Source organism: Ambystoma mexicanum, chromosome 1p (genome assembly GCF_040938575.1).
Source record: "Ambystoma mexicanum isolate Mex_15411 chromosome 1p, UKY_AmexF1_1, whole genome shotgun sequence".
Classification (NCBI taxonomy): Eukaryota; Metazoa; Chordata; class Amphibia; order Caudata; family Ambystomatidae; genus Ambystoma; species Ambystoma mexicanum.
The window spans coordinates 604,480,075-604,499,806 of NC_090921.1; the positions used below are offsets into that span (position 1 = coordinate 604,480,075).

The 19,732-nt window shown below is 48.7% G+C and overlaps 1 protein-coding gene across 7 annotated transcripts in view; it reads left to right on the plus strand.

Moving 5' to 3' along the window:
• The window catches only part of RANBP3 (RAN binding protein 3), a 1,483,781-nt gene that overhangs the window by 237,670 nt on the left and 1,226,379 nt on the right, over positions 1-19,732 (plus strand). For all 7 annotated transcript variants that reach the window (XR_011303967.1, XM_069649581.1, XM_069649583.1 and 4 more), the window contains one exon: positions 425-480. Coding sequence is in view for 6 of the 7 variants with exons in the window: in XM_069649581.1 (XP_069505682.1) it covers positions 425-480 (56 nt within the window). In the remaining variant the exon portion in view is untranslated. The remainder of the gene's footprint in view (positions 1-424; positions 481-19,732) is intronic.

Genomic DNA, 19,732 nt, shown 5'->3' on the forward strand with positions numbered 1-19,732 from the left:
AAATGTTATGCATGAGATATTTAGTTACACTAGCAAATGGTCTCATAACTGCAAACTGCTCTGCTTGTCTCACAGGATTCAACACTTGTTCTTTTGAATATAATAAACATGGAAATATTGAAACTAATGCAAGACCAGTGCATGATTTGAGGAATGTTGTGTATATCAAAAGAGAAGCTGCTGCATGGTCACAGCAAACACTTCCACTTGAGCGCATTAAGTAACTAACGTGTCCAATTGTTTTTACGTGGACTCTTTTCAGTGTTCTTTTTTGATAATCCTAGAGTGACCTACATTTTACGAAGGCAAATAGATTGTCAATCCAGTCACTGCTATTTAAGTAAAGTGTCTTTTTCTCAGAACTGTATTCCCTTGCACATCTTTTATTCATCCAAGGTGACAAGTATATGTTTCATTTATCTAGAAAAACCTGCCCTTGCCCCACCTGTCTTCGTGTTCCAAAAGGATAAAGCACAAAAGGTAGGAAGTTTCCATTTGAAAAATAACACAATACTGTAAGTAACTGGAAAATTGATGGATGTTTTTCCAATGCCCCTTTTCAATGTTGCACTGATGGTAGTGTTTGACCATATGGCAAAGACTTTTTTTTTTGTTAAACGGCTTCAAATATATTTGCTGAAACGATCAATGAAATCTAAAATGTTTAGCCACCTTTCATAAGTTCATGAGCCTCCTTTTCTAAACCAAAATGGTTCAATCCGTTCCTGCAGTGTTTTGCTACAAAATTAGCTCAAGTGCTTCTTGGTACAAGAGGGCATGTATTGCTAACGTACTTCTGAATTTATGAGAATGTTGGTTCCGAAATGTTGATTGTCGAAGCCTGCATGTATTAACCACATGTCACCTGTCTTTCCCATTTTCTTTCTGCCATCCTGGAATTTTGGACTTATTTCTGAGGCTTGTGGAATCTGCTTAGATCACGTGCTGGGCATAAGCCGACATTTAGTAGAAGCTGCAGAGTACTAGTTGTTGTTTTCGAAATTCGAAAAGGGAAGTCGACAGGGCGTGCCAGTGGTACTATCCCTAGTGTGACGTCTACTGTACCCATGATCCCTCGCGCGTCTAGGTCCCTCAGATTGTTTTTTTTCCGCCATTCTAGACTAACACATGTAGCAGAGTTCTTATTTTGGCATAAAGCCATTGACTTATTTCAATTACCGATAGTTAATTCTTTGTACCCTTTATTTCACTGACCATTGAAATATCGCACCCGTGAAGGCAGACTGCCCTTCGAAAGACTACCACAAACGGACCGTTCGGCCTTGGAAGGCCGCCCCGGGCCTTTGCCCATACAGTAGGGAGAGAAGGGGGGAGGTCATTTTAGTATGTATATGCCCCTTTTCTTACACTACTTTCGCCCAGCTGCCATATTTTGTAGTTATGGACAAGACCCTGTTTAAATTCTGCCCCAAGTGCAATAGAACATTTCCGTGGGTCGATAAGCATATACTCTGTAACTTGTGTCTCCCAAGTGACCACGTCGAGGGTTCTTGTCGAGCGTATAGGCTCCTCAAGCCCAAGACTTTCAAGGACTGATCGACAAAACGCTGGGCCCGCTACGCCAGGCAACTCGAGGCCATGGAGGTAGGCGTTTTCAGTGATGGCAACAATGTAGTTTCGGACAGCAAGGGCGACGGGGTAGCTTCGGCTACCCAAGCGCAGGCCCCCGACCCGGAGGACAGACCAGCGGCCCTGTTGTGGGGACAACACCCAGCGGCGGAAGCGCTACAATTCCATCCACCACTAAATACATAACCCCAGTTCGAGACTCGGCACATGGGTCGAGCGGTTGACAACGCACAACACCCAGGGAAAGGTCTGTTGCGCCCCTGGGCACTCTCGCTCGAGATCGCCGCACGACAGGGCCCTACCGTCGAAAGATGGCGCGGGTGTCGCGCGTTAAACTCCCACCTAGGGCCGTTTGTCCGCAGGCGAGGCCTCGGCCCTACCCGCACCTGAAAATGTACGACCTGCGTCAGGTCAGGTATCCGATCCCAAACAGTCAGATAAACGCGGATCGGGTGCCAGTGGGGCATAACGAGCACAGAAAGAAGTCCTCTGGGATAAGACCCAAGAATCTAGGCCCATCCCCGTAAGGATAAACCTCTAGAGGCTAGGCCTAAACAATCTGGGCTAATTCCTCCCTCAGATGAAGATTTGGGACTTCCTTCCCAACCTTTGGTCATCCCAAGTTCGTCACAGTGGTCAGCACAAGACATACAGGGTCATGAGGAGAATGTCCTTTATGGCCTATTTTGAGAGATTCCACTACTGCTCCTTCTGGGTCACAAATCTCTGCTCAACCTTCTCAACCCCTTTCTAAAAGGTATTGTTCCGTAATTCCAGTGTGTAGCACAGTCCTAGAACTCTGACCCGGACTCCGAACACAAAGACCCCTCTGTTTTAGAGGCAGCAGACCCTAATTATGGGGACGATGAAGACCAAGAAGCTGACCCAGACAGTAATATGTATCCTATGGACTCACCTATTGATCAGGACCCCCCGATCACTGATTCCCTGTAGATAACCAGCCCCTTCTAAATGAGGTGCTAGACAAAGCGGCAGAGCACTTTCAAATAGAGACCCAGTAGGTACAAGAGGTTAAGGATTTTGTAGAACAAATCCTTTGGGACAAGAAGACTGTGGTGCAATTTATTCCTCTCCTCAAGTCAATACAGCGTAAAATACAGCAGTCATTAGAGACCCTTAACCTCACACAGGCTGTAAACCCTCGTATAGAGAAGCTGTTTAAACCCGCACCTTCGGACCCTCTAACGAGTGAGGCTTTAGTTGACCTCTAATGTACAGTGGTAACTACAACTAGGAAAAGAGCAGGCACCTCCCTTGCTTTCTCGGAGGCTCCGCCTGACAAGGGAAGATAGAAGCTTTATACTATGGACAGAAAGGTTGCCTCCTCCGCGGCTTAACAAACCAGAATTGCAAACACAACCCTCTTGGCCAGTTACAACTGCCACAAATGGGAGGAAGTGTCGTCATTACTGTCGTCTGCCCAGGAACCATTGAAGTCCGAGCTAGCACAGGTGACCGCAGACGATGGAGCAGTGTCAAGCTGCTTACTTAAAACCAACCTTGACACTACGGACAACGCCGGAAGTCTTATTGCTCAGGGTACCATTATTAAACGTCACGCGTGGCTGAGACAATCGGGTTTTAGACGCAGGCCACCCTGATCAACATGCCTATCGAACCCAGTGTGCTCTTCGGCAAGGCCGTCGAGGACGCCCTTAAAACAGCCAAAGAAGAGTATGACGCACTTAAATCTTTGGGGCAACTCATTAACAAACCACCTGTCCAGAGGGGTAATGGCAATTTTGACTGTTTTTGCGGCCAAAGTTTACAACGGGGGTTCATTTACAATCAAATCCAAGGGGAGCCCTGGGGAAATAGTCAAGGTCCATCCTCCCATAACTATCCTAGAGGACCGTGTAGATCCCGAACTTGTGGCAGGGGCAACTCCTCTCGAGGGGGTTACCACTCCACAAAAGCAGTGACTATCCAGTTCAAGTGCCCTCCCATGCCTTTCCAGTAGGAGGGTGCATTTCCAGCTTCACCCACGCATGGGATGGGATCACCTCAGACAGATGGGTGCTGTCCACAGTAGCAGGCGAATACTGTATAGAACTCCCAACTACCCCAGAACTACTCCCCACAACAGAAGATCCATTCAAAGGAACACCAGTGTATCCTCCTCGAGGAAGTCGCTGCACTTCTACTAAAGGATGCGATCGAAATTGGCCCTGCCAACCAGGTAAACTAGGGTATTCAACCTACTTCCTTGTGCCAAAGAAAGTTCGAACCATGCGCCCAGTACTAGATTAGCGCCCTGCAAACAAATTGTAAAGCCACAAGTTCTGTATGACTACACTACAAGATGTAATCCCTCTACTAAAAAAGGGATTACATGGCAACACTGGATATGAAAGATGTCTTTTTTCATATTTCTATTTTCCCAGCGTACAGAAGATTCTTGCGTTACAAGATGGCGAACCACCACTAACAATTCAAAGTGCTACCGTTCAGGATAGCATCTGCTCCAAGGTATTCACAAATGTACTGACGGTGGTGGCAGCACACCTGCGCAGGGAGGCAATCCTTAGTGTACCCTTACCTGGATGACTGGCTCATTACAGGGGAGTCACCTTTTTAATTTGCACGCAAAACATTCAAAAGACTATCAACCTTCTCTTTCAATTGGGCTTCTCAATTGAGAAAATGTCAAGCCTAGTGCCAAGCACAACCAAACAGTTCCTTGGAGCTGTCTTACCAACACAAGACGGGTTGGTCTTTCCGTCAGAAGAGAGTCCAAAACATGTTGTTGCAAATACCACATTATCAAGCCGGCCGCCAGATAAGGGTGCACAAAGCAGTGCGCTTGCTAGGCATGATGGCATCTTGCATTTACCTGGTTCCATTCGCGCGCCTGCGCATGGGACCCATACAGCAATGGTTGGCGAAACAATGGTCTCAGGCAAGCGGTCAGTGGGTCAATCTAGTGGTTGTTTCGCCAACACTAGTACAAAATCTTTGCTGGTGGACGAGAGAAAATCTACTGAAGGGGAAACCCTCCTACGATCCAGAGATACACGCAGTTATCACGACTGACGCCTCTCTTGATGGATGGGGGACACATTACCTTCACCACACAGCTCAGGGTCTGTGGTCTCGCGCGGCAGCTCAGAACCACATAAATCTGCTAGAACTTCTGGCAGTATTCAAGGCCCTTCAGATGTTCAAATTCCACTTAATGAACCAGTTTGTGCAGTTCCTGAAAGACAGCACAACAGCAATGTTTTACATAAACAGGGGGGCACACGTTCTCCAAATCTGTCCAGACTGGCACAGCAAATTTGGAAATGGGCACTCAGACAGAAGATATTCCTATCGTCGCAGCACGTTCCTGGGGAACTAAACTTTCTTGCAGCCTTATTGAGCAGAGATCCTCTACCAGAAGAACATGAGTGGCAACTTCATGCAGAGGTCGTAGAACACCTCTTCTGTCTATGGGGTTTCCCCACGATAGACTTGTTTTCTACAGGAGAAAACAAGCAATGCCCAGAATTCATGTCCAGGCTCCCCCAGCCAGACTCCAAGGGGAACGCCCTATGTATAAAATGGTCAGGGAAATTAGCTTGAGCCCCATCCGACTCTCCACTACCCACCCCCCCCCCCCCGACTCCATTTATGAACAGGATAGTGAACAAGATACACAGAGAACAGATGACGCTAATCTTAGTTGCTCCTATGTGGGCGAGACAACCATGGCATCCACATCTGCACAAACTGGCGATGTGTGCTCTCCCATCAAACTCCATACCTAACCAACCTGTTGACTCAACACAGAGGAAGAACAGTACACCCTCTACCACACTCCATGAACTTGGCAGCATGGCTCCTGAAGTCAGAGTTCGGTCCCCTTAATTTACCACAGCGGTGTATGGATATCCTCAAGGAGGCAAGAAAACCAAACACTAGACACTTATTTCGACAAGTGGAGGAGGTTCGTAGTTTGGTGGCAGTCCAAACAAATAAACCCCATAGAATGTACTCCTTCACACATTCTCAACTATATTCTCCACTTGTTAGACTCAGGGTTAGTATTCAACTCTATAAAGGTCCACCTGGTGGCTTTATCAGCTTATACCACCTCTCAAAGCAAGGTATCGTGGTGGATGATGCCAGTCATTAAGGCATTCATGGGGGGAGTCAAGAGACTCCACCCTCCTATTTCAAACCCGCCACCAAGATGGGATCTCAATGTAGTGCTGGCAAAGCTCATGAGCCCCCCATTTGATCCTATGCATTAGTCAAGCTTTTAAACACCTGACCTACAAGACTGCCTTGTTAGTGGCTATTACTTCCATAAGAAGAGTTAGTGAATTGCAAGCATTGTCAGTGCAGGACCCTTTCTTTATCATACATAAAGATAAATTGGTTTTCTGTACTCATCCTAGGTTCTCTACTAAATTAATTTCTAAATTCCACGTGAACCAATATATTGAGCTTCCGCTTTCTTTCAGAGACCAACTAGCTCAGCTGAGGTAACACTCCACACACTGGATGTGAGGAGGGCGGTCCTTTACTACATAAATAAGACCAGATCAACTGTTTGTCTCCATAGCACCAGGCAGAGAAGGAGACCACATTTCTAAAAATGCCATCTCCAGATGGATAGTAAGAAGTATTCAATTGTGCTATTCATTAGCAACAAAACTCTACCTTTTACACCAAGAGCTCATTCCACAAGGAGCACTGGAGCTACTCTGGCCTTTATCGCATATGTCCCCTTGGACAGCATTTGCAAAGCAGCTACATGGAGCTCAGTACACACCTTTACTCAGCACTACTGCATTGACCCACATTCCAATACAGATGCACAGGTGGGACAAGCGGTTCTAAAAGATCTATTTGCCGCTACTCCTTCTCATGACCCACCACCTTCTCCTAACACTGCTCACTGATTATGCATAGCATGTGATCTAAGCAGATTCCACAAGCCTCAGAAGGGATACAGTACTCACCGTAATCGTATTTCTGATGCTTGTAGCTGCTTAGATTTACATGCGCCCACCCTTCCTCCCCTGAGAGAAGGTGCATAGACGTTTTTATGAGCTTTTTGACTATAGCTGCTTGGATACAACTGTACTCCCACTACACTTCATGCAACCTCATGTCCTCATGTCTGAACAAAAGACTCGATGCGTGAAGGACCATGTGTACAGTGGACGTCACACTAGGGATAGTATTACTGGCACGCACTGTCGACTTCCCTTTTCGATTTTCAAAAACAACTGTAATACTCGGCAGCTTCCACTAGATGTCGGCCTATGCATAGCATATGAATGTGAGCAGATACAAGCATTAGAAATAAGATTACGTTGCTTAGGCCCACATCTAGTGGTAGGCGCAGAGTATTGCGTAACATTTGTTTTTAAGTTCCAAAAGGGACTTCAACTGGGCTTGTTTGTAAGGCTATTCCTATTGTGACGTGTACTGTACCCATGGTTCTTAATGCGTTGGTGCCTGTTTGTTTTCTGCCATCGTGGTCGGGCGCTATTATGCGGAGGTCGTAGCTTTAGCTACTTTGATATTCTTATTCTTCTGGATTTCTCAACGGACGCTTCCTCAATGCACATTTTGATGAGCGGCTTCATCTATCGCCGACTGAAGACTTCGACAGACTCTTCGTCTGGCTGCGGCCTACATCCGGCTTCGGCCTTGCAGTTGGGAGAGTGGGGATTCAACATTTACTTGCCTCTTAGACTATGCTTTTCACTTTCTCCATTACTTACATTTGTCTAGCTGCCTTTGTATTTACTTTTGAATATGGAAAGGACTATTTCTGTGGAAAGGCACTCAATTATGTAACCACTGCCTTCCCTGTGACCATTCTGAACAGCTTTGTGCCGTGTAAGCTCTTTCGACCAAGACACTCATGCCGAGATGCACCAAACGGTGGGCGGCATTAGCTAAGCAGGCCGAATCCAGTTCACCCGCCGGCGCTGTTGCATCAGATGATGAGGACCAAAGCATCTACGGCTCTGTTTACGACGCCAAAGATATCCAAAGGGAGTCTGTAGACTCCTGCTTGTCAGTATCCAGCCCAGGAAAGTCAATTCATTGGTCTGCTGTGGGGACGACACCTGGTGACAAGGGCAACCACACTCACTCTCAGGGGCGCTCACTCTCGTGCTCACGCGCACCTGCGCTCACACGATCGCGCACTCGCTCACACGCACCTGCGCTCACTTGCATGCACGCCCACTCGCACCTGCGCACGCGCGCTCACCCTTGTACTCCCTTTTGCGCTCGCTCTCACGCTTGTGCTCATTCCCGCTCGGATGCCAAGGACGAGATACCTTGTCCTTGGCACTTAAGCGGTTAATGCCCTCAAGGGCCTGTAGCGTGTTATGTCCGTGTTCGACCTCTGGGTCATGATACATATTGAACCCTAAATATCTGAACGTAAGCTCCTTCCACTAAAGGACCAACAAAGGCTGCTCTTTTCGCTCTGCCCTGCATAGACTGGCTATTGGGAATAATGCTGATTTCTCTAGCATGGGGTCTGGCATGGATTCACATGCTCATGAATATTCCCTGTCAGGCTGGGAATCCTCGGTAAAGAAAAAATCGGTTTCAGTTTAGCTTCTGAACAGTCTTTCTACTAATAACCAATCACTGGTCTCTGGGTCATACTGCCCCCAGCCAATGACTTCCCTCTACCTAAGCCCCTCCTCTGGCAGCCATCTTCAGATTTTTACCGCACGTTCAAGTGTTGGGAGTCCTCGTGCTATAGCTCTCGAGCTTTTACTGCGTTTTGTGTTTTTTTTCAAAGAGTTTACTTTTATATTTTCGGTCAATCGAGCCTCAAGCTCCACCGATACTACTTCCGATCAACGGGGACCTGTTTCGGAATTTTTCTACATCCCTCAAGGGTGAATTTTCATCGCTTTTTCACTTCTTGGAGGAAAAGGAAAACGACGCCTGTTGGATTCAAGCTGTTCAGGAGCTGCCCGGGATGCGAATTGCAGAATGTCTTCAAGGAAGATGAGCACTCCCGGTGCCTCTACTGCCTTCACGACGACAAATCACACGTGGCGAAGGGCTGTGCGTTTTGTAAGAAAATGTTTGAACAGACCGTGAAGGATCGTCGCGTTCGACTCACCAACTGGCTGGAGGGGAAGAGCCTAGCAGCAGGTGAGAAGAGGAAGAAATCAGAGCGGTCTTCTAAGACCTTTGAGGGTGCTCCAGCGACCCAACAAAAGGCAAAGCACTGCGAGTCCGCAGGCACCGGGAGTGCCGATGGTTCGGGCTCCTTGGCTGCCAGGCAGGGCACCATGTCACCGACACCAACCACGAGCCAACGCTCTGGGTCATTGAAGAGGAAGTTGGAGAACCCGGGTAAGCTTCGGTTGATCCCGCTGGTGACAGCGGAGGGGGAGCAAGGCAGCGTCCTCCCCCCCCCACACCCCAAGGTGAAGGCCTCAGGTGCGACCAAGGTCGTGAAAGCCCTGATTCACCCGGCTAAAGCCTCGATCGAAGGACTCGTGACGGCCCTGGCAAAGTCTGTGGAGGCTATCCCAGTGGAGACGACTGCCGGGCATAGTGTTTCCCTTTCACCGCAGAGGGAATCATCTTTTCAGCCTATCCGTGAAACCCCGGGAGGAGAAGGGGGGGGGGGGCACGGTAGCCATAACTGACACAGATACCACCTCCGAAGATGAGCTGGCTGGTGTCGCAAAGATCCTGGACAAGAAGTTCGAGGAAGTTGGTCCCACGGGAGGGATCCCGACAAGGCGGACGTAGAGAGCAATGGTGGAGCCGACTAGGAGCCACGGACCGTGGAGGAGACAGAGGACTCCCCAGCCGTCGCTCCCATTGCAACCGATGCCACAGGACAACTCAGGAGCAATCTTGATGGCTATCCAGACCCTGTGTACGGAGATAAGGACAAGGTTGACCTTACCCCCAGCGGACGATCCAGCGGCGCTTGGACCGTCGGGAAGCCCACCGAACAAGAGCAGGCGAATCCATCCTTCCCCCTCCCCCCTCCCCCCTCCTTTCCAGCCTTCACCGCCTTCCCCTCCACCGAGGGATGAGACGGGAACGGTGACGGACGACGACGGTGGTGACGACGGGACGGATCTCCCATCACCCCGTGCTTGGGCCTCCCCTCCCGATGAAATTGGCTCCTTTCACACCATGACCGCCAGGGCGTCAGAACTTTTCCAGCTTTGTCCTGAAGAGCAGAAGGAGGGTTTCCTCTACCAAATATGGGAGGCCAAGAGGAAGACCGTCCTCTCGGTACCGTCACTGGACGACATCTGGGACGAAGGACTGTTGCTGCTCAAGAACCCGTCCACGGCTCATGCGAAGAGGGACCGGTATGAGAAGTACCGGGTCCTGGATTCCGTCCCAATGTGCCTTAGAGTTCAGCCGTCCCCGGCTTCAGTAGTCTCTGCAGCAGACAAGAAGAAATTGGCAGGGGCGACGTCATCAACTTTCACTTCCCCACCGGACAGCGAGGGGAAGAAGCTGGACGCCATGGGACGAGTCATCTCGTTGACGGCGACAACCATCAAAACCGCCAGCGTCCTCGCGATCGTGGCGTGCTACAACAGGGAGCTGTGGTTTAAGATTGCTCCCCTCCTGGATTTCCTGCCAGATAAGAGGGCGGCGGCCCTTGAAATCCTACAGGAAGGCAAGGTGGCGTCGGACCACGCCACCACGGACATCGCTGACACCGGGTTTCAACAGATGGGCAACAGCTTTGCCTTCGCCGACGCGGTTGGCTCAAGGCCACAGACTTCCATCAGGACGTTCAGACCAGGGTACTAGACCTGCCCTTTGACGGGAACAACCTGTTCGGCAAGGCAGTGGACGAGTCACTGCAGGCCATCAAGGCGGACACCGAGGCGGCCCGGGCCTTGGCTTCTCTCCATCGACGGCCGTTGTTTCGAACCCCACGGAGGCAAGTCTCAAGGTGCCTCCAAAGGATTTGGTGGCAGTTCCTCGTCGTACCGCCAGACGGCCCGCTCATCGTCGCAAGAGGCCTACAGAGGCCGCAGCAAGGCCAGAGGACGTTGTCGCCAAGGAGGCCAAGGCGACAAGGCCTTGGCGAAGCAGGATTGAACTGGCCGTGACGTCGCGCTCCCACCCAAGCACCCCGATGGGAGGCCGGCTGGCAAAATTCGTCAGCACCCTCTGGAATTCCAAAGAAAGTGTCCCCGTCTACCACCTGTGCCCAGGAAGGAAAACCACGTGCCACAGCTACTTCTGGAGGTACGAGCAATGCTGAAAAAGGGCGCGATAGAACTCGTCCCGAAGAGGCTGCGGGGCTCCGGAGTATACTCGCGGTACTTCCTCGTCTGAAAGAAGACCGGCGTTTGGGGACCCATTCTGGACCTTTGTCGTCTAAACAAATACATCAAGTCCCAGAAATTACGGATGGTCCCCCCGCAGCACCTGCTGGGACAGCTGGAGGAGGGCGACTTCCTATCGTCGCTGGACTTGGAGGACGCCTACTTCCACATCCCCATACTCAAAGGACCTCGAAAGTTCCTACGGTCCGTGGTCCAAGGGCGACACTGCCAGTTCAAGACCTTCGTATTGAAGTCGTCACCCAGGGTCTTCACCAAGTGCCTGGCACCGGTGTCGGCACGGCTGCGCCTGAAGGGGACCCAGGTTTACCCCTACCTGGACGATTAGCTCATCCGAGTAAAGTCAAGGGAAGTCTCCGTCGATCACATAGCGAAGACTGTCCAACTGTTCACGGATCTGGGATTCTCGATCAACTTCACGAAATCCTACTTGGTACCATCGCAAGACACCCTGTTCCCGGGAGACAGACTCGACAGTGGCGCGATTGGCTTTGCCGTCGGAGGAAAGGACGAAGGCCCTCCTGGGCAAGGTGCAAGGGCTGTTGACCATGGACACGGCCAGGGTGAGGTCCATCAAGTCCCTACTCAGCATGTCATTGTGCATCTACCTCGTGCGCCTATGCAGGTTGCAGATGCGACCACTGCAGGAGTTCCTCGATGCCCGTTGGATGCAAGCAGCGGGCAGTTTGGAAGACCAGATCTCCCTCAATGAGACGTTCCGCCAAGCAATCTGGTGGTGGGGCAACCGCGCACATCTAGCGGCTGGTATGTACTTCCAGACCCCGACACATCAGGAGACGGTGACGACGGACGCCTCCCTGGAAGGATGGGGAGCGCACACCGGAGATCTCCACGCAAGAGGCCTTTGGCTCCCGGAGCAGAAGGCACTACATATCCACGTCCTGGAGCTTAGAGCCGTGTTCTGGGCCCTCAAGTCGTTCCTCCCGTCCCTCAAGGGCAAGGTGGTGAGGGTCTTCACAGACAACACCACCACAATGTTCCCCATACGGAAGTAAGGGGGCACCAGATCCCCAGCCCTATCCAAGGAAGCGCAGGATCTGTGGCACTGGGCCATTGTCCACGGGATGTTCCTAGTACCCTTCCAGCTGGCAGGAGTAAAGAACACTGTCGCCGACTCGCTCAGCAGGGAGCTCAAGTGGATCTGCTATTCCGACGATGGGGCAATCCCCAGATAGATCTATTCGCGACGGCGACAAACACTAAGTGCCAGAGGTTAGCAGCTTGCAAATTACCTTTATCATCCTTGATTTGAATATGGATTTCAAAATCTTATTATCCTGATTCAACATTGAGAAGGCCTATAGGAACTAAATTCCAACGTAGTTTTATGGGGCTTAAGTAGAGGTATGATTATGGACTCTCTCAGGTTATGGGGGAGAATTTACCCCCGCTGCATAGGAATCCTAGAAAGTACTAAGCAAGTGGGGGGCCAATGCTTGTGCATATTCTTTATAAAATTCACTAGGCAACCCCCATCTGAACATGGCGTCTTCCCAATCGGCAAACCCACAATTGTATTATGTATGTCTTCCACTGTAATGGGCGCCTCTAGACTATCTCTTTCCTCCTGGGACAATCCCGGGAGGTCAGTCTCATCTAATACTTCGCCAATGAGGTGCTTGGTGCTGGGGGGGCGGGGGGCGTCCCTCCTTGTATAATTGTTGATAAAATTCACAGAATACCTAATTCAGCCCCTTTTGAGTACGACATATTTCCTCCTGTCCATTGTTGATCACGTGTATGGGAATTTGTTGTACCTCCTTCTTGTACAGCCATGCTAATAAGTGACTGGGCTGGTCCCCTTCCATGTGCTGTCTCTCTGTATATTTGGCAATGCTATGTTTGCCTAGCCTCTCTCAGCAATCCATGCATTTTTCGTTGTAATTCCCCAACCCTCTCGTCTTTGTTTTGGGATTGCTCTTGCGACTGCTGTAAGGCCCTCAATCGTTCCTCTGGAGAGGTCAGTTCCCGATTGACATTTACTTGGGCACTGCTGGACTCTGCTAGAGCAGCTCCTCTAACCACCACCTTCAATGCTGTGGTGCTGATAAATGCGAGTAGTGTCTGGTATCCGGATGAAGCACTCTCTAGACATCCTCTAGAGCAAAGGATTCTAGGAGTGTCTGCAACGTCCTGGCGGGCGAAGCTGGTTTGGTATATTTAGCATCTGACCAGTCTAGACTTGGGTTCAACGTACAATTGAAAACTCCCTCCTTCCCCCTTAACATATTACTATCCTTATACGGGCCTAACGGTGGATATAAAGCTTGAAAAAAACTGAGCAGCACCCTGGTTGGGGGCATACGTGTTTACCATACATTTCTCCACTTGCACCAGAAATCCCTGCACAAGCACCATTCTTCCCTCATTATCTGTTTGCACATGAGTAGCCTTATGGGGAACAGAGGGCGCAATCCATATCAAGACACCACGAGCATAAGCAGAATGCGCAGAGCCGAAGAACTTCCCCCTCAATGTCCCAGCTAGCAACGCCTGATTGTCTGTCGTGCGATGCGTTTCTTGCCGCATGGCCACATCCACTCTATTCCTTTTGAGATATGAGAATACTCTGTTACGTTTTACAAAATCGTTCAACCCTCTCACGTTCCATGTAAGTACTGTTAGTTCCTGCCAATTTTTTTTTGTCTTCCCTCTCTCGGCCCACTGCCCCCAATCCCACCCCCGGTTCCTCCCTCTCCCTTGCAAGACTACAATCCAGAATGCGGTATTTGTCCCGTTCACCCTACCTGCAGGCAACCCCTCCCCCCTTTTAAATCCCCCAACTAGAAACAACTGCCACTAGTTCAGGACTGGCGATGATTGGTTTTGGGGGCGTCCCTGCAGGGGGCCGCCTAGCCTGTGCTCTGTGCACGCTTTCAATTGTGAAACCCTATGTGAGGTTCCCCGGCCTAATTTCCTGTAGCAGCATATTCTCAATATACGTCGTCTGATCTGTCCCTTCTTCCCCTTCCAGCAGACCAACAATGCGTACATTATTTCTCCGGGCCCGCCGTCCTGCTTCCTCCACTCTATTTTCCAGTAGACCAACCTTCTGCTGTAAGACGTGGACATCAGCTTGCGTTTCCTGGAGTGCGCCGGAATTCTTTCACTTGTGTCTCCAGTTGTGGTACGTTCTGCCAAGCTCCTAACATCCTGATGCAGGAGTCCCACATCTATTCACTGCCTCAATTTGTATCCCCAATGATGCTTTCAGATATGCTATTGCTAGCATCACCTGCTTGTGCAACTCCATGGCCCTCTTCCCTCTTCTCCTGCTCCGGTTCCATATCCTTCTCAAGTGCTGCTGCTTAGTTTGAGCGAAGCTATCCAAGGTTGGTTGATTAGCATTAATTTTGGCCAACTTGGGAGGCATTCAGCCAGTTTCCTTACGCACACGTGTTCCGCAAGCAACTCCGTCAGCCACTCGCTTTCGACAGGAGGCCTGAACTTAACTGTTGCTGTATATGCCGCATTGGTGAGCCCAAACAATATCCTGTGGAACCAACCACCTCTGCTCCTCTGAGTGGGCCCTGCTCGAGTGATGTCTTGGAGGGTGGGGACGTCTATATACTTCGATCACCTGTGGTGACTCTATATTCTGTGCTTAGCACCCCTGGGCTATACCTCTGCCCGCTCCAATCCTCATCGGGTGCTCAGTTCCATGTTCCACTCACTGCACATAGTTGTGAGCGGTAACAGTGTTATCTATTGCCCCTGCCCCCAATCAGCAGTTCTTCCATGTCCTGGCTTTGGCTGCTACAACAAGAGCGCAACTATGGGCTCCTTACAGGGTTCCAACGCCAAAGCCAGTTTATCCTGTTAGCTCCTCCAGTGATTTCGAACCCTAGGCCCCCTACTGTCTTGTAAGGCCTACTGCGTCACAAGCTGGGCTCCATCTGTGTGCCCCCTTCTCTGGGTCCACTGTTCCTTTCCCAGCGGCTCGTTGCACCACAGTCTGCGCTGGCTTAATGTAACACAGGCCTTGCCCCCCAGTGTCACCGCGTAACCCAGGGTCATATATGCACTAAACTACTCGCCCCACACTTCCAAAGGCACTTGGCTCTTTCACGCCTCCACTTCAGCCCCAACTTTACTTGGGCAGTATGTCTATTTTCCCTCGTGAGCCCGGGTTCTCTTTCCCGTCCTCCCAGTCCACTTTCCTCCTATAAGCAGCTCAAGTCCCAACACGAAGGGGCAGCGCTCCTCCCAGCACTAGTACTTGTTTGCCAGGACTCCTTGTATAATCCACTGCGTCCAATGGGTCCAGACTGCAGGTCACCGCACAGCAATCCGCCCCAGCTGCTGGATTATTCGTTGTTCCAGGGGCCCTCCGTGTTGACCCGTCAACCGTTCGCTTACCTTCCGACTCAGCACGCCTTACCAGCATTCAGAAGGCCGCGTGTCTTCAGGCCACCAGTCGCCAAGCTACGCGGGCCCCTTTTTGTTTCTGCAGGGTACGTCCTCACTCCACTTCTCCCTCGTTAGTCATGCGGGCCGGCGCACCGCTCACTCTGTCTTCATGAAGGATCCAGCTTCCGCCAGGGTGCCCGCACTGCGCTTTCGCTGCACATATCACTGTGCTCTAGTCCAGAGAACGGCTCTCCTCTCCACTCTTCATACTTGGCAACTCAGTGTCTCACGTGCGTTCGTTCATTCTTCCCTCCGTTCGCTTTTCTTATTGTTTTTGATTTTATATATAATTGTCCAGTTTGGTGTTCCACTACACCCTTTGCCCCTTGCTGGCAGCGGGTCTCCCAGCTGCTTCTCGCTGCGCCTTCCTGGTCAGCCGGCACCATTAATCACACAAGTGCCCGTTCTCCTCCTTTGTTCTCCACCATCTTGCGCTTGCCAACTTGCTTCCAGTCTGAATCATAGGGCACTCTGAGTCGCACGGCGTATCACCCTCGCCTACGATCTGCCTCTCTACCTGCTTTGCCTATGCACTCCTGAGAGGTTCACACAGGTTCAGAGACTCTTGTGAATTTCGTAGCCTCGCATACTGTTTTCTTTTGCCTCAGATCAAGCAGGATCAGGCAGGAGTGGTCACGGGTGCAGACCTACCCCATCGGCCTCTAGCCACGCCCCACCACCGTGTATAGTTAACCTGCTCATTGATGGTGACCCTTTGCTGTTTGGCCATGCTGTATAAATTGTTCCACTAGAGGAGCATTTCCTTGTTGTGTCTAATACAGAAGCAATGCAAACAAAGGGGTTTAATTGCCCTTTGTTGTACGGGCAGTTGGCCAAGTATATAGATGATTTGTAGTTTGTAAATGCACTTTGACATATTTTTTGCAACTCGGTCGATGGCTGTTGTTGGGAAGCGACATACGACAAAAACGGTGAGTGTCCACTTGCTGCACCGTCTGCCAGAGCGTATCTGGTCTGCCAGAGCGTATCTGGTCTGTCCTGCAGTGGCCCGCAATTGGTAATTTGAATCGCTGATCAGAGTTTGAGCTGATGTAAAAACCAAACTGGGATATAAGGTGTTATTTGCTTTGACCTTTCGGATTTCCCCGCTCTTTAAGATAAAAAAAAAAAAATGTTGATCCGATTTGCTTGAGATCTGTACACGAGTGCACGTCATCCACTGATTCAATATCTCTGGATGTTTTTTTCCGCTGCGCGCTCTTGGGATAGAATTTGCTCTCTTGTAAACTCCTTAGTGGAGTTCTTGGATTTCCTCTTGCTATCGAGTCCATGGCCTACTGGTTGAATTCTTCCACATTGGAACAATTCCTCCTGTAATGGCGGAATTTCCAAAGGGTAAGTTGTGCATCAGTGCCTTTCAGCGAAAGCTCCCAAATCGTAAAAGAATTCTGTTCTGTTCTGTGCTGTGCTCTTTGTGAACACAATTTATCAGATCTACTACCTTGGTTAGTTATACATCTAGGAAGTGTATAGGCTGGTTGTCTATCTTAAGACATGGTTGCATGCGTGTAACCTTTGAAATTCCGACTGTGTGCCTTTCCAGATGAACACAACATCTGTGTACATGATGCAGCTTGTAATGTGACCATTGGATGGATTTTTGACGGCTTAGATTTTTTCTGGTTTTCTCTCGTTTAAAATAGTTTGTGTAGTGTTGACCAGACTGGAGGCGAACCTAGATCCAATGCTTGTCCTTATTTGTTGGTAAAATTGTCCTTGATCTGTGAATAATAATTGGTACACATCGAACCTCTTCCAAGACCAGCAAGGTTTTGTGTTTAGGAATACTGGTACATGACGCCTGAATTTCCAGAGTCATATGTGGATATTGAGATATTTATTACTGATCGGTTGTCTTTCAAATATGAACTGTTGTACATTACATGCTTCCTAAGAGAAAAGTATCCATATTGCTGTAGTGGTTCAATCAACTGAAGTATGCATGACTATAGGTGTAGCAAGTGGGGCGCCTCAATCCCTTATACATCTTGAGTCCGTCATAGACCAACTGAAAATGGGAATGACTAAAAAGGAGGCTTCTTGTTGAGCTGTTTGATTGCGTGCCTCCTCAACAAGCTTTTAACATTTGTACCAGATTATTGGTGGGGTACGCACTAAAGGCATGTAGCTCTCTTACCTTCAAAGAAGTTTGGACGATATGTTCTGGTTTCACAGTTATTATTTCTCCACCTTTTCCATCAACTTAATTCTATTGACCGATTCATACTGCATGGTTTAAAGAGCTTCTGATTTGAAAAGCAACAAATGGTGAACTTGAGCTACCCAGGCTTTGATCTTTGCAAGGTCACCCTTAATTGCTATTTCAAAATGCATTGCTCCTGGTGTTTTGACTCAAAAAGAGTACAAAATCTTTCTTTGGTCATTTTGTCTTTTCCCTTTTATACAATAGTTTTTGAGAGACTAATGCTGCTCAGCCTCATATAGCGGCACAAATCTTTCCATGCAACCAAACTAACTTCTGTATCACCTTTTGTAAAAAGACAGAATGTCTTAATTCTATGGATGTGGATGTTTATGGACTATATTAAACATGGGTAACACCCACTGAGGCTTAGGTATAATGCCTTGGTTGGTTGTACTTGTAAAAAAAAAGAATTGTCAGTTTCTTCTAAAAATGAAATTATTTCCCAGGTAGTGCCCTGTTGCTTATGAGGCAAGTTTTGTAAGTACATGCAGGGTACAAACGTTCTACTTGCGTTAGCCATTGGTGAGTGATTTACTCTTGCCGAATAAGGTATGGTGTGCTGTTTGCATGTGGAGAATTGATGGTTTTGAGTGCTTGGTTAGTAGCTTTCGGTTAGTAGCTTTCAACTTATTTCTCTTGCATACATGGACGAATAAAGAAGTTTGAGATATCCGAAAGCGCCCCATTTCTGGGGACAAGTATCTGATTCGGAGTCTCCATTTTATATTCATCTCCATGGTTGTAAAAAGCAGGGATTTAGACTAGTAAACACAGATAACAATCAGTTATTTGCAACAGCGTTACCTCGGATGATCTAAGAATGGCTTTCAAACCTCCACTAAAACCACTGTGCAGCATGATTTTTATGTTTCGGTATGCTTGTGCAGAAGGGATGTGACCAAGCTGTTAGGACTGGACTGCCCTTTTTGTGGTGGGACGAAGCCTGATATGAATATGGTATTTCCCCTTTTGTAATGGCTTGGCAGGCGAAGAACAGTGGTCTGCTGGGTTGCCCAGAGCAATGCCAGAGGTTAAGTTTAATTGTAAACCTTCCAGCCAGCGCCTGTTTTGCATGGGTTTTGTGGCCACCATTTGGCCCAGCCTATTTTGGTTCTCAGTACTTTGTGTGCACTTTTTATTCATCCTATCTTTTCGGACACTCATCCTTTTTCCACAGTGGGGTTAGGTTTTTCATATTTGAAATTGAAACCGTCTTGGGTGAACTAATTATGGTCTACCAGAAATCTGTACAAAAGCAAGTAGATCTCCCGCATACCATTTAATCCATTTCTAAAGACTGTTTGCTATCTTTAGCACATAGTTAAATACAGGTTCTTGTTACAATGCCTCTATTTCCATTGACATATATCGGATTTATTTTCCTTCTGAAATTGTCAAAGCATGTTTCTATGGGTTCATAACATTTGTTTGCAGAGACTTTTGTTATCAGCATTTGCCATAGAAATGTGTATTCTTTTCACTTAGGAAATCCAGTGTTTACCAATCTGAAAAAGGCCCCCACAGGAGCACTGTGTGAAGCACCCAAGCATTATAGAAGGATCTGATGCCTGCTATGACTGTTTTTAAATTTGACAAAGGTTGTAACCACTAGTTGGTGTCTTAGCTCAGCATGCAAATCAAAAACTGTTCCTGAGACTTGTAATGCTTAGTCCTTATCTACTATTGACATACATGCAGTGATGTAATGATGCATCCTTGCTAATCAGAGGTACGAATCACAGGGCTTACATCATGGAATGGGTTGCAAACCCAGCCCACCAATTGCCTACACACACTTCCTGTCTTCAACTTGCCCCGTCGTCCTAACCTGTGCCCACACCGCTGTCTATAGCCTCTTATCACTGCACCTTATGTTCAATGACCCCGCTCCCACCCTCTAGCTCTACAAACCACCTTGACTGTCTTTCGGGCTCTCGAACACTGGTCCCTTTTCACCACCGCCTGATCCGACTATCATTGACACCAAAAGAAATGGAGAAGGGACTACTACACTCCGTACTCCTGAGTGTATCAACTATTTGTTTCTAGAACTCTTCTTTATGAAGTTCATTCATAATTCTAAGTAAACAAGGAGTATTGCCTCCCTGTTTTCCTTTTTAGAACCTTCTGAAGTAGCAGAAAAAATGATTTCCTA